This window comes from Bombus flavifrons, chromosome 12 (genome assembly GCF_040668555.2).
Source record: "Bombus flavifrons isolate JBK064 chromosome 12, iyBomFlav1_principal, whole genome shotgun sequence".
NCBI lineage: Eukaryota > Metazoa > Arthropoda > Insecta > Hymenoptera > Apidae > Bombus > Bombus flavifrons.
In genome coordinates this window covers 7,291,860-7,304,999 of record NC_138453.1, presented here as the reverse complement: position 1 = coordinate 7,304,999, position 13,140 = coordinate 7,291,860, and the positions used below count along the sequence as shown (strand labels likewise).

Sequence of the window (13,140 nt, the reverse complement as noted above, 5' to 3'; positions counted from 1 at the left end):
TTGAAGATCCCTTAATGAAGACATTGTACACGATCGGCGAGACCATTAGGAATAGCAATTTGAAGGGCCAAGTAATTCACACCTTCGGTGAAAATATCGTTAAAAAACTCGAGGTAGCAGACTGATGAAATTTACGAAAATTTCGATTGAAGGAGATTCATGCTGTGAAAAAATTGTAAAAAATCGTAAAATAATTATATAACAAAATAAATATATATATATATATCTACATATATAATAAAATAGAGTAACGCGTACAAGCATTTAGATTTAAGAAGACTCGCCGCTGTATAAAATGAATTGTAAACAATGCAACAGAGTAGGGTTACTTAGGAAAATTTCGATTCGAGAAAATTCACCCTTTGAAGAATTACAAAGAATTATAAAGGAATACGAAGGAAGAGGGTAAAGATATCTACGAAAACTTAAATTTAAAGAGTCCCTTGAAAGCAGAAAGCAAATAATAAATATAAAGTGACAAACTAGCGTCATTTGTATAAATTTCAATTTGTGGAGAGAACGCCGTCGATTAAATTCATAGCCGTTATGCCCATTGGAAACCCCCGAATTCCGTTTCTATATCGAAAGCACGAGACGTGCGAAGTGCTCCTATGTATAATTTAAAAGTTTGGGAACGGTATTATTCCATCGCGACGATTCCGTGGCGTGGTGCAACGAACGTCGAATACAGAGGATCGCGAATATTTGGCCGACTCTCAGAATAGTTGAATGATAAAGGTGAAAATGGGAGGGATGATCGAGTGCAACGAGGGTTGTAAAGGCGCGAGAGAATGCACCGGGTTGGAGGCTAGAACGAGATCTCTCCAGGATATATGGGCACGGAGGAAAAAGACGTCGTTACCAGGAGCTCATTAACGGGGAACTATCCCCAAGACAGCACCTAGTCGTACCTTCTAGTCGAGCTACTGGTGGAAGCTTTTGGAGGGTGTAGCCCGCGCGTTAGGCTGCGAGGAAACTGCGCAGCTCCGATACTAATTAGTCCATCGGTTCGATCGTTCACTGGTAAAAGCTTCTCTCGCGTTTACCTTCTCTTGTTTTTTTTTCGCCTGACTTCTTTTCGTTACATCCTGTTCTCATTTTTCTTCGAGCTTCTCATTGGAACTTGGTCGCCGACGAAGGTGAAGTAAAATCGTGGCACGACGAATTTACACGAGAACGAGGGCAGAAGTTTGTTCGAAAGAGCTTCCAGTCTTTCGCTTCTTTCTCATTTTATTTTTGCTTCTGTCCTCTTTGTTTCTTTCCAAGTTCTTTATTTCTGTCTCCCTTTCTAACGTTTTCGTTCAGACTTTTGCACGAGAGTAGGCGAAATTTGGACTCTTGCCATGTCTAACTACCCGCCCCCCTTCCCGCCCTTTCTCGTGAACGTTTCAGGTTGGCGTTCCTGAAGTTCGCCCAATTACCAGGCATTAGTCTCGTTTCATCTCGTTGGGGGTGCGAACAGCGCAATTTCCTCGACGCTTCTGCATTCGCTATTATTTCATTAGGAACACCCGATACTTCAAGATGTGAATTACATCTGTTTTTATCGGAGGAAATTCCAGTAACCTGATTGGGTAGTCAGAAATCTGATTTACTTGATGCAGTGAGGAAATCTGTGCTCTTTAACAATTTAAAGATTCGAAGACTTTCTTTTATTTCGACGATATCGCAGTTCTATTCTTCTTGCGAAGTAATAGGTATAATTTTGTTAGGTGAAGTAACGACACTCTTATCTTAGGAAATAGTTCATTGACAAAATCGTTTCTCGCGTCACTGTTCCAGCGAATCAACGATATTATCGTCAAAATGAAAAGATACTTTGCATACGGAAACTATTGTTTCAAATAATAATACATTTAATCACATTAACTCCAGCGGAATTATTTTGCGTATGCAATTAGCGAAGATGTATTTGAACTTTTTTGTTTACACTTGTGTCCGTCTTCATTCAGCATTGCTTGTATTTGTACTTGGTGTTTATTGACAAACAGCATACGGACATATGAGAAACGCGTTAAAAATTATAATTTCATTGTCTGAGAAACTATCGAAAACCACTCCTTGCACAATTATGTAATAAATCTTGCTTTAGTCGATATTTTACATCGCGAAACACGCGATAGTATGAGTGGAATAGGAAATTTATGATAAAAAATAACTGGTAAATGAAAAGTATTCACCGTGAACCAAAAATATCTTATATCGTCTAAACGCGCTAGATATCCTGATACTTATGGCGGATAGTGTATATACGTGGCATTATAAATGCTAAGCCTCGATTTCGCCGTTAACAGCGTAGCGAGTACGGATGGGCAGGTAATGAACGACCATGCGAGCGAGAAGATGAGCGGCACAGATACAGGACATATAATAGCCTGGATAGTGGAACAGAGAGAAGCTGCAATCGATGGGATATTCAAGTAATGACAACGATAACGACGGTGACGATAATCAACGAGCAACACCCACGTCGAACGCAGTTCGCTGCAACGACGATGACGAACGACAGCGAGGGTGGCCATTAAATTGATACCACCTGCTAATTGGTATCTCTAATTTCTATCGGGCTGTGTACCAACCAGCTTACGATGAAATGATCGGCCAGAACCCATAGGATGATTGGCATTTCCAGCGTCGAGGAATAATTTGTTACCAACGTTTCCATCGTTTGATCTTCTCACCACTTTGTTTCACAGGATTCGCGAAGTACGATTTTCATGTCGTGATCCCCGTATCGAACGGATCAAAGGTTTCATTTAATGCTGTTACAGTTTCACTTCAAAGCTTCGCTCGCAACAAACGACTTGCAACGTTCTCGCGCGACTAACACCTCAACATCGTTCCATTTCCCAGCGTCTCAGCGCTGTCGTACTCTTATCCCCGGCCGTCAGTCAATGTTTGTCGCGCATCTGCCTCGTAGAATGTACGAAATAAAATTGAGGCAAACCGATCTGCCTCCCTTAAACTGATTGACACGCTCGACTGCGCCCGTGGATCTTGCGAAAGCCTGCGAAAGAGGCGAAATAAGAAAAGCGCGAAAATAAGACGATGGCGCCTAGATAAGTACAAGTGGAAAACCCACATCGCAGGCGTTTGTAAATCGAGTTTACCAACGACGAACGGTTCCCATCATTTCCACCCCTTCCATTTCCACCGTTGCACTCTCCAACCCTCTATTTCGCCGCGTCGTCTTAAATGTACCTTGCGTGGTAGACCTTTTATCCCGAGAAATTACCTCGAATGGTTGAGAAAATCATCGTTCCACGGGGCGGATCGGAGGCTTCTCCATTTTCTTCGTCAACGGTTGGGACGCTTCGTCGCTCGCAACCCTCCGCACGGAATCGCGACACGACTTGCCTGCGTGTCGAGGCCGCAACAGTCGTTCCGTCGACGCCGTTTAGAAAATGCCTGCACGTACGTTGCGGCACCCCCGCGAGGGGTTGAGACACGCTGCGCCACGAAAGGGAGACACGAACAGGAAATATTCCCTGCCTCGAGGAAATTCTTCGTATCCCCAGGAAAATTCGTTCGACTCCCAGCTGCGCTCTACATTTCTTCTTTTTCCACGTCTTCTATCCTTACCTCCCACTATTTCGCTGTGTTAAACTGCTACGTGCCCTTTATCCGATGTTAAGGCGTTTCTGTTTTCCTTTTTTCCTATTCCTCCTCTCTTTCTTTCGAAAGCTTGTTTGATTCAAGAGCACCGGAATCTCCGGAGAATCTTGAAACGAATAACGTTGCCGGATTAATAGGAGATGAAGATCGCAGTTGGAGGTGCACGTAGCGATTCAAAGGGCCGCCTTCCCAGGCCACTTTCCAGGTCGCTTTCGGGTTGGCCTAAGCAGAAAATGGCAAGTCCTCCTGACTTTGAAAGGGCAAAGCCACTGAAAGTCTTACGCTGGTTACCACCCGGCAAATTGCGCTCCGAGATGTTTTACGTAGCGAGTATCACGAGCATCTGCTCCAAACAACCACTATCGCTTCTTCATCTGCTTTCTCTTAACCATAGATAGCGTACAAAAGGAAAGGAAACCTCGCGGGGAGCAGGTAACTCTCTTCTTGATCTTCTTTGGTAGTTCCTTCTTAAACAAGGCACGTTTATTGCCAAGCACTAACCTGCAGCTAGTATAGATGGCGCTCTTTGTTCGTCGGTAATTTCTCGTAGTCGAATCTCAACGAAGAAACGCCGTTGTTTCAAGCTTGATCCTTCAACAGAGACTTAAATCTTTGTCGGAACAATTTTCACGAGAGTATAGAGATTTATTACAAGAGAAAAAGAAAAATTAGTTTGAACTACTTTGAATGAGATTCAAAGAACGTTAAAGGGATCGTTGATTCGTGATCAGATCCGTGCTAACCGAACTATGGCAAACTGTAATTCCAACTTGGGGAGCAAAGAAACTTCACGTACAGTGGAATTTGCATTACATTTCCCCATAAAACTCGAACGATATTTATGTTTACCGGACGCGAAGATTTTTGTATTCAGTCCGCCGTCTTCCCCGCTAAAAAAATATTCCTGTAATTAAAACGCTGCCACGTAAGCGGAATGTTTGATGCGCAGCGCCGCCACCCAGAAAGCACGTTCCTTCTATTCGCAGATTTCTCGCCTCGTTGTACTTTAATAGGGATAAAATTCCGCGATAACACGTAGAGCACGTAACATCCTTGTTCTCCACCGTGTAATCTCAGCGCCGAGAGGCGAGTTCGAAACTATAAGATGTCCGTGGCTGACTTACGAAGATATTCGACCCCGTGGGGCAATGGCTGACGTAAGGGCTGGAAGATATTTAATTTTCCCCGGTGGAGCTAGTCCGCTAGATGTAAAAGGCGCGAGATGATAACTGGCCTATTCCTCTTCTCTTTCGTAGAAAAGATTACGCGACGATAAAGAATGCTCGTGCACGAAATTTATATTTAAAAGATCCTTCTTCGTCTCTGTCGTGCGTTTTCCCTTCTATATCTCTCTGCAACGTCCCTCGGTCCTCTCGTTTTCTATCTCTCCTATGTGTTTCTCCGCCTCTTTCCATATCGCTCGTTACGGGTGCTCGAATTCGCAGAATAAATTCGCGGAACATCTCTGGCGTGAAACGCGGCCTCAATTCGTATCAAAATAACGCGAGTTCCACGGCGGAGAGGAATTTTCTGCATAGGGAAAAAAAATTTCACCCCGCAAATTCGAATCTCGCGGGAGAACGGATTATTTTCGCGGATTCGATCGGAAACGGAATTATTCCGAACGACGTGCTAACGTCGTTTAATTTCCGTATCGAATTTTAACGCGGTTGTCTAGAAAATATTCGTCGTGGTTACGGCGCGTGATAAACATCGGCGATATCAAAATACGCGATATTCCGATTAATCTCGCGAAAGTGGTCGGTACTATGTGGGGGTTGGAAGGTCGTAAAGCGAAACGTAGAGGAATCCTTATCGAACGTCTGATGTCGAAAACTTCTCGCGGGATCCAAACGTTTCGACGTCTTCGTTCTTGACAGAGAAGGATTGCGTTTTCAACCCCCTTCTCCTCTTCGACTCCCGGTGTGGGACTACCCTTCCGTTCCATTCACTGTGTCTCTCTGTATGTCGCAGAAGGATGCAGTGGAGAATAATTAACGAGGGTGAGAAGATCTTCTTCCCGGTGAACATACGTTTAACGAGCCCCGTCGTTGGGGTTAGAAGTACCGGCATCCATAAGCGCGCGACGCTTTCCAAGGAGGGGTAACCCATAGAGGGGTGACTTTTGGCGCAGGAACGGCGGTCGTACGACCGTCACGTACTTGTGTAATTGTCGGACGGTCTACGGGAGACATTTAACGATCAGCCATAAATGTCGATAAGCGGATAAAGCTCGGGAAATTTCGGGTATTTTTCAACCGCGATCATACCCGACTGAATTATCAGGACCACTTTATTAAATTTGTCGAACGTCTCTATCGATTCATTGCGGTCGTTAACGCAGCCAATTATTCGCCGATAACATGTTCAAATATGCCGCTGATAAAATCTTCAATTTCGATTACGATATAATCGCCGATGAATATTTTTGAATATTGCGAGTCATATATCAGATTACCCGTTTGATAGAGCGAGTTTGTATAATTTATCGGGTTTTATGTGCCTGAGTTACGATCAGCGTGAATATGATTTTTTAAATAATTTCGAATATATTTGAAATCTCTTATTTAAAAAAAACACGCGGAAGAGGAAATTCAATATTTTTTTTAATTTCGAATTTCAGATTTGTATTAAATATGTGTTATTAAATATACTTACAGTGTCTCGTCTGTGGTTTGACTTGTACTAAAGAAAAATATATGTTACACCTTAGTTGTATTATTATACTTTGCTAAAACGTCAGAGACTGCTCTGTCAGATCAATAGAAATTTTATTACACAGCTTCTAATAGATTTAACAAATGTATTATATAAATCTGTTAAATGTTACGTCCACTTCATCGACATTCTTGTTATTTCGACCTACTATTGCTAAATTAGTTACCTATCGATCGATCGTCAATAACGGACAATTTTATGAGAAATTAACATTCCTTTCCTTGGAACTACTTTCAATGGAACCAATCGCTAACGATAAAATTACGCAATTAGAAGAACCTCTGGATCCACTGATCTAGCTGAGGACAAATTACAGTGATTCGTGAAAACTAGGTCGATCGAATCGGATCAAGCGTGCAGCAAATCTTTTCGTGGAAACGAGAAGAAGCTTTCTCCGACCTGATGAGAGAGAATACCTTTGAAACGTCGAGACGAGAACGATGTTGGAAACGAGTAACGTCGACGGTCCTAAAACTTTTGTTGAAATTTCAATGATGCTCAACCAACGCTATTTTGTTTTCAGGTGTCTTGGATACGTAAAAGAGATTTACACATACTCACGTCGTCCATCTATGCGTACACGGGGGACGAAAGATTCTCCGTGAAGCATCCCGAAGCATCTGACGAATGGACGTTGAAGATCGATTACGTTCAGCAACGTGACGCTGGGGTTTACGAATGCCAGGTTAACACCGAGCCCAAATTGAATTTAGCCTTCGTGTTGAGAGTCGAAGGTAAAACTGCAGTTATGTTAACATTATCCTTACGACTAATCCTTTCGCGTGCTTGGCACGTTTCAAGAAAATTTCAGTTCGATATTAAAGTGGTTACTGAGTAGAGATGGAATATCGACTATGTAGAATTGAGAAGAATTTTTTCTAGAATTTTTACCATTAGAAATAATCTTCATTTTTGCTCGTGTTTTCGTTCATGTCATATAAAATATTAATCTCGCAATAGATTTTCTTCCAATAGATCGGTAGAAAGTATTCGTAAAAAAGTTACGCGAAAGGATTGGTCATTCCATTGACGAAACAAAACCTCTATACCGCTGTAAATATTCGACTACTTCGTAATAGAATCTAGATCAAACAGAGACTATTTCTCAATGTTTGCGTACGTGTCTACCACCTGGTCGATCAGGAAAGACACTTCCGGTACCTTGACTACGCACCAGCATGAGAAAAGGGACTGAAGCTTTCCGCTTGCATGCCTGTTACCGTGAAACGTTAACATTTTAAAGAGGTCGGCCCCCCATTTCACATTTCTTTTTCTCACACGTTCGATCCAACCCCTTCGTTCGTATTTTGTATCTGACGGGATATTCTGATAAACGTGCCCTACTAGCCGTCGATTTCATCTCCTAGTACTTCTGTTGTGCAATTAATTCGCCTAATTGATGGTGCTGTCAACGTCGAGCGCAGGTTGCAACCACGCCGCTACGACAACACTTTAGATTACAAACAGCGGTTGACGTTACGGCGTCAATTAAAAGTCCTTGTGAATTATCGAGCATCGTGCTTGTTCGCGTTATTAAGTATGTTCGAGTCACCGCTATAAGATCAATGGATCAATATCAAACGATGTTAGCACGTTCGCGTAATTTATTTTTCGAGTATCTTTCCTCCTCATTTATTGCCTTCATGTTTGTCTCATAAAAGTATGCGTCATACGCGTTTTATGGATTTTCGTATCTTTAAATTTCTCACAGATGCATAAAATCCTGTAGTTTAATTAGTGTCTGTGACCAAATAACCGTGATCGATGGAACATTACCAAGGAATGCTGACATGTTGTTCACGTTTGCATAATTTATTTTTCGCGTATTTTTGTCCCTGTTTTCATCTGCGTGTTTGTTCCGTTTAATTATCGATTTTCGTTATCAATTAGCACTTGTATCGAAGTTCCACGTAATTACGTTACTTTATCGAGTTACAATTACTCGACTCCTTTTTATGTTCCACGGGTTATCTGTGCAGTGCACTATTACGCGTTAACGAGCATCAATTATTTAGTACTTTACACGTTTACGGAAGTTAATCGTCACGCTTTATCGCAATTAATCGCGCTACTGATGATTTGTGATGAATAACAATGTACAATGTTTATACGTAAATTAAATGCAAATAATCCGATGAAAGAGCTATCCAGTTTATATGACGATAATTTAATATCGACTGACTTACTGATTACATTATTTTCATAAATATAATTGGACGATGTTTCGAACTTTTTCGCGAACCATTGACTCTCGATCGTCAGTATGGATCGAGAATTTCCAGGTAACAGTTTAATTAGATAGCTTCTTTGAGTATTGCCGCGTAAACTGATTCACGTGATTCCGAAGAGTGTGCGTGCACGAGCAACGCTGTTCATTAATTATGTTCGTGGCTCCTGCGTGTATCTGTCTCTATCACGAGACAGCATACGTGCGTGCATAACAGTAATTGCTCGTCAGTTGGCGGGCATCGATTTTTCCAATGAAAATCGACGATGGTGCAGTTAATTTACTAGAATTACATACTCCCTGGATATTCAAAATTTTATTCATATTATTTAAACCACTAGGGGCCTAGGTTGCTTTAACGCATCGTTTCATTCGCAATCGTTTTCAATCAATTTTTATTATCGTATTCTATTCTCTAATATCCTGAGTACGAATGGGAATTCCATTAAGCATTCGTTTAATATTTCTTTCGCCGTTTATTTCTTCCAGCTAGATTTTCACGATTTTATGAAATGTAAAAGAGTTGACGAACTTATAATATTATGATAAATACGTGGTAATGGGTTAAACGGCCAGAAGGAAAAATATTTAAGATTCTCTTTTAATTAGTTCAACGTCAAATTATTCTCCGAGAAACAAACTTTACTCGCCGTGAAAACTAGTACAGGAAAGATAAATTCACATAGCCGGTAAAAGAGCTGCGAAGCTGTTATCACGATAGAAGAAAACGACGGGCCGTTACTGAGGACAAGAAAAGGGGCCACGAACGCCATGAATGAACAACGATGCGCTATGCATACGTACGTGTTGTATATACCTATATACATATACATATACCAGTTGAACAGCGAACGTAACCTATATCAGGATGGTTTCGGTGGCAATTCAATCCCCGGGCCACCCACGAAACGGTAGATCTCTCTCGACGAAATCGATTAACTCGATATCTTTTCTGTCCTCCCATTCCAGAAAGTGCCCCTGTCCCCGCCACCACCACACCGAACGCCATTCATCGGACGTTCAACTCAGGTTAGAGAATCACGCAAGAACAGAACTCCTTTTCCAAGCTGTTGAACTTGCTGCTATAGACGTTTTATTGCGACCAGTGTGTAGATCACCGGATGGCTGCCTCTGCATATCTATATATATATAAAAACCGTTCACTGTGCATGTGGCCAGCATGTCTGTATATGCCGGCTCGTGCTCTATCAGTGCATGCACGTCCACCTTCCGTTTAATGTTAATTAATTCAACCCCCTCAGTACCGGATGGTTTTGTTTTACGAGGGCTGGTCGAGCTGACATTAACTAGTAAAAGGGGATCCGTTTCACTGATCGTCACACCTGCTGACCTGGAATCCAGCCACGTATATGCGACGACACGCGTTTTCTAATTGCCTCGGAATTATGTGCCCGCGGAATAATCCAGTCTGATGAACTTTGTAATGCAACGAGATACGTTAAAGGGATAATAATCGCACGTGCTCGACCCGCCTTGGGGTGGCTGCTTCAGGTTGCACTTCGTTATGCTTCTGCTTTGATGTTTGATAATTTGTTGCGTTTTGACTTTGATTACCGTAGATGCATACATACGGAGTGTGCCAATAGTTAGAATATTAATAGGAAGAAGGTGATATTTTACGAAGAATAAGTCGACTATATGAAATGATACGTTTTTCGTAGGACTATCTGTTTTCGAAAAAATTGACTTTCAATACTCGTACTATTCTATTCGATACTGTTTCTTAGCAACATTTTTGTGGCGCTGTGTTTCTTTGCTTAATTTTTATGGAACTGATAGAACGATATTAGAGTAACGTAACGTTTTAGAAGACCATTCAGTTGCTATAATTGTTCTAGTTTTTCTGATGCCATTATTATTTCATTGTGAATGGAACTATATATCAATTTATATTTTGTCAAACTTGTATTATGATTTGCATTATTATATTATTGAGTTCATTGTTAAATGAAACATCTATCTCGAAACAACTCATGTGAAAGAAATCTCAAATTCATTTTCGTAATGCAAAAGTAATTTAAAACACTGTCCATGGTGGATTTCTGGATGAAATTATTACACAGTCTCCAACTTAATTTGCATTTTTAATTCTTCAAGTGCCAGAGGAAGCCCCGACATATAAATGCCGAACAAAGATATTAAAAATTGAATTTCCCGAAAACAAAGCTTCGTACGAAAAAATATTATTCTACATTTTCAACCTATTCTTCCACGTTGAACCACCCTTCTTCCCCCTTCTTCGATTGTATCATTATTGGAACATCCAAGGTATATATTTTTTTCTAGGGTAATTCTTTTTTATCTTTTGTACGAAGAATGTATCGTGGAGGTGAGTGATTTATTTTGACTTTATCGATCGGCCAAGGTAGTAGATTTTTTGTTTCGAGATAAACCGTGGCCCATTTCGAGGAATGCGATTGCATCGAGACAAAAAGCATATAAATGGGAAGGTTTTCTGGTGCATTTATCATGGCACGAAATGGTGTTTCGCGTGGCATTTGGCATGGTCCCGATCCTTTTGTCAAGCTACGTAGAAACCATAACTGTAGTATTAATAAATAGTAATTTCTATTTTATGAACGCTTTTACGTGCACAACACACGAGGCCTAATTAGTCTGCTCTGATTATCTCTATCTCTCTACTTCCATAGCAATTAAAATATTCACGGCAACAACGTAAGTTTCGGATGTGGTTTTTCCTTTCTGTTTTCACCGACCTCAACTTCGAAGTTCCATTAAAACTTTCGCGAAATTCGTTTCGAATGTTAGACACGAGCACGGCTACCAACTTGGTGAACACTCGCCCGCAAGCATTTGCATACGGTATTACACACGCCGAATTTAAGTTCATTCGCCCACAATTTGCTGATACCGGATCTTATGATTCACCCCCGATTACGTACAATTTACAGAACGATTCGGGATAATCCCGTGAAATTCGAAATGCCGACTTTCCGTTTCCACAAATAGACGCACGGTTTACTCATTAACACTAGAACTATCTGGTGTATTAAACGTACCAAATATATTATGCTAAAATTATAGTGTAGTAGACATATCAAATATACTATAGATAATTACATTGGAAATAGTAGTAGAAAAGTAAATAGGTATACAGTGACAAACATATAAACAGATGCAAGAACTACTGACAATTTAATTGAAATTATTTTTCATTTATATATTTCGAATATACTTCTGCTTAAAATTCTTTGAACACTTATTCCAGTTCCTGAATATTTCATTTCACAGAATAATGATACTATGAATAATGATATTTAGAAATGAATACTATCTATTTCATACGAGTTAGAAAAACAAAATTTCATATCCCTCATTTTATTATATCCTCGCTATCGTATAGTCACGTTTTTACCTGAATAAGCGTTGATATTAATTTTGTCAAATGAAACCTTCGTAATTTCGCCTATTACAAAAATACGAAACAAAATATACAGTTGATAGTTCTGGCGTTAACGTTTCGACGTTTTATTTCTAACTCTGTTACCGTCCGACAAATATCCGCAATTATAAAAACTTCTACACTCGACAGGCGAGAAATGAAACGCAGCGGCTGCACGTGCACCGTAAATTTTGAAATATGTAACCGCGTGTCGTGTTTTGACTTCGATGTCGCTTTGGGGGACACGCTTTAAAGGGAATCTGCAAGATTCATGAGACAGAGTAGACACCACGATGTATCCGCGAGTATCCCTGAGAAAAGAGAACGAATAAACGAAATTTAAGCGGGACCGAGGACGGAATGTTTAAGTGGCCGATTTCCGATGTGTGTTGCAGCCGCTCAGGCGAAAATCCTGGGTCCGGAAGAAGTCTACGTGAAGAAGGGTAGCACGATAAGCCTCACGTGCACCGTTAATGTGCAAAGTACACCGCCCAGCAGCGTTTCGTGGCATCACGGAGGAGCTGTGGTGGATTTCGACAGTCCCAGGTACAAGCCACGAGAATCAAGTTCTCGAGTTCTCTCCGTAATGCCTTTACTCCTCGTGCACCTCTCTCTATTTCTATCTATCTTTCTCTCTCTCTCTCTCTCTCTCACCTCTCTATTTCGCCCCGCGATCCCCGCCAAAAAGGGATATGTAGAGGAATGGTTCGAGAATCTACTTGCTTTCGTTCGATTACTTACGTTACGATTATTACCACGCACCCTATAGCAGAGATGCATCGAAAACGTGCACCCTCCATTGCCCATATTCGACCACCATGAACATCTCTGTCGCTTTGGTGGATCGGTCGCATAACAGATTCAACAAGAAAGCTGTACGAGACTCGATCTCACACAGAAAGAGATCTTAATTCGGGTAACTTTTGTTTTCAACGACTTTCTCGCTTCTGCAATGGTCTGGAAAATGGTCTTTTGTCTCGCGAGTCGGAACTTTTGGAAAATAGCGGAAGAGAACTGGCGAACAAGCACCGGCAAAGGGGCAAACGGTTTCTCCTTTTGGAAACACGGGAACAAAACACGATAACGTGACAACCGTCGCGTCTCGGTGCATCTCGACGCTCGCGTTATACCAAGTTGGTGTAACGCGGCCGTCACG

General features: G+C 41.3%; 1 protein-coding gene across 4 annotated transcripts in view; it reads left to right on the top strand.

The window, feature by feature from the left end:
- Positions 1-13,140, top strand: part of LOC138185391 (zwei Ig domain protein zig-8) — a 293,791-nt gene that overhangs the window by 157,084 nt on the left and 123,567 nt on the right. For all 4 annotated transcript variants that reach the window (XR_011174602.1, XR_011174601.1, XM_069124275.1 and 1 more), the window contains exons 4-5: positions 6,857-7,067; positions 12,380-12,530. Coding sequence is in view for 2 of the 4 variants with exons in the window: in XM_069124275.1 (XP_068980376.1) it covers positions 6,857-7,067; positions 12,380-12,530 (362 nt within the window). In the remaining 2 variants the exon portion in view is untranslated. The remainder of the gene's footprint in view (positions 1-6,856; positions 7,068-12,379; positions 12,531-13,140) is intronic.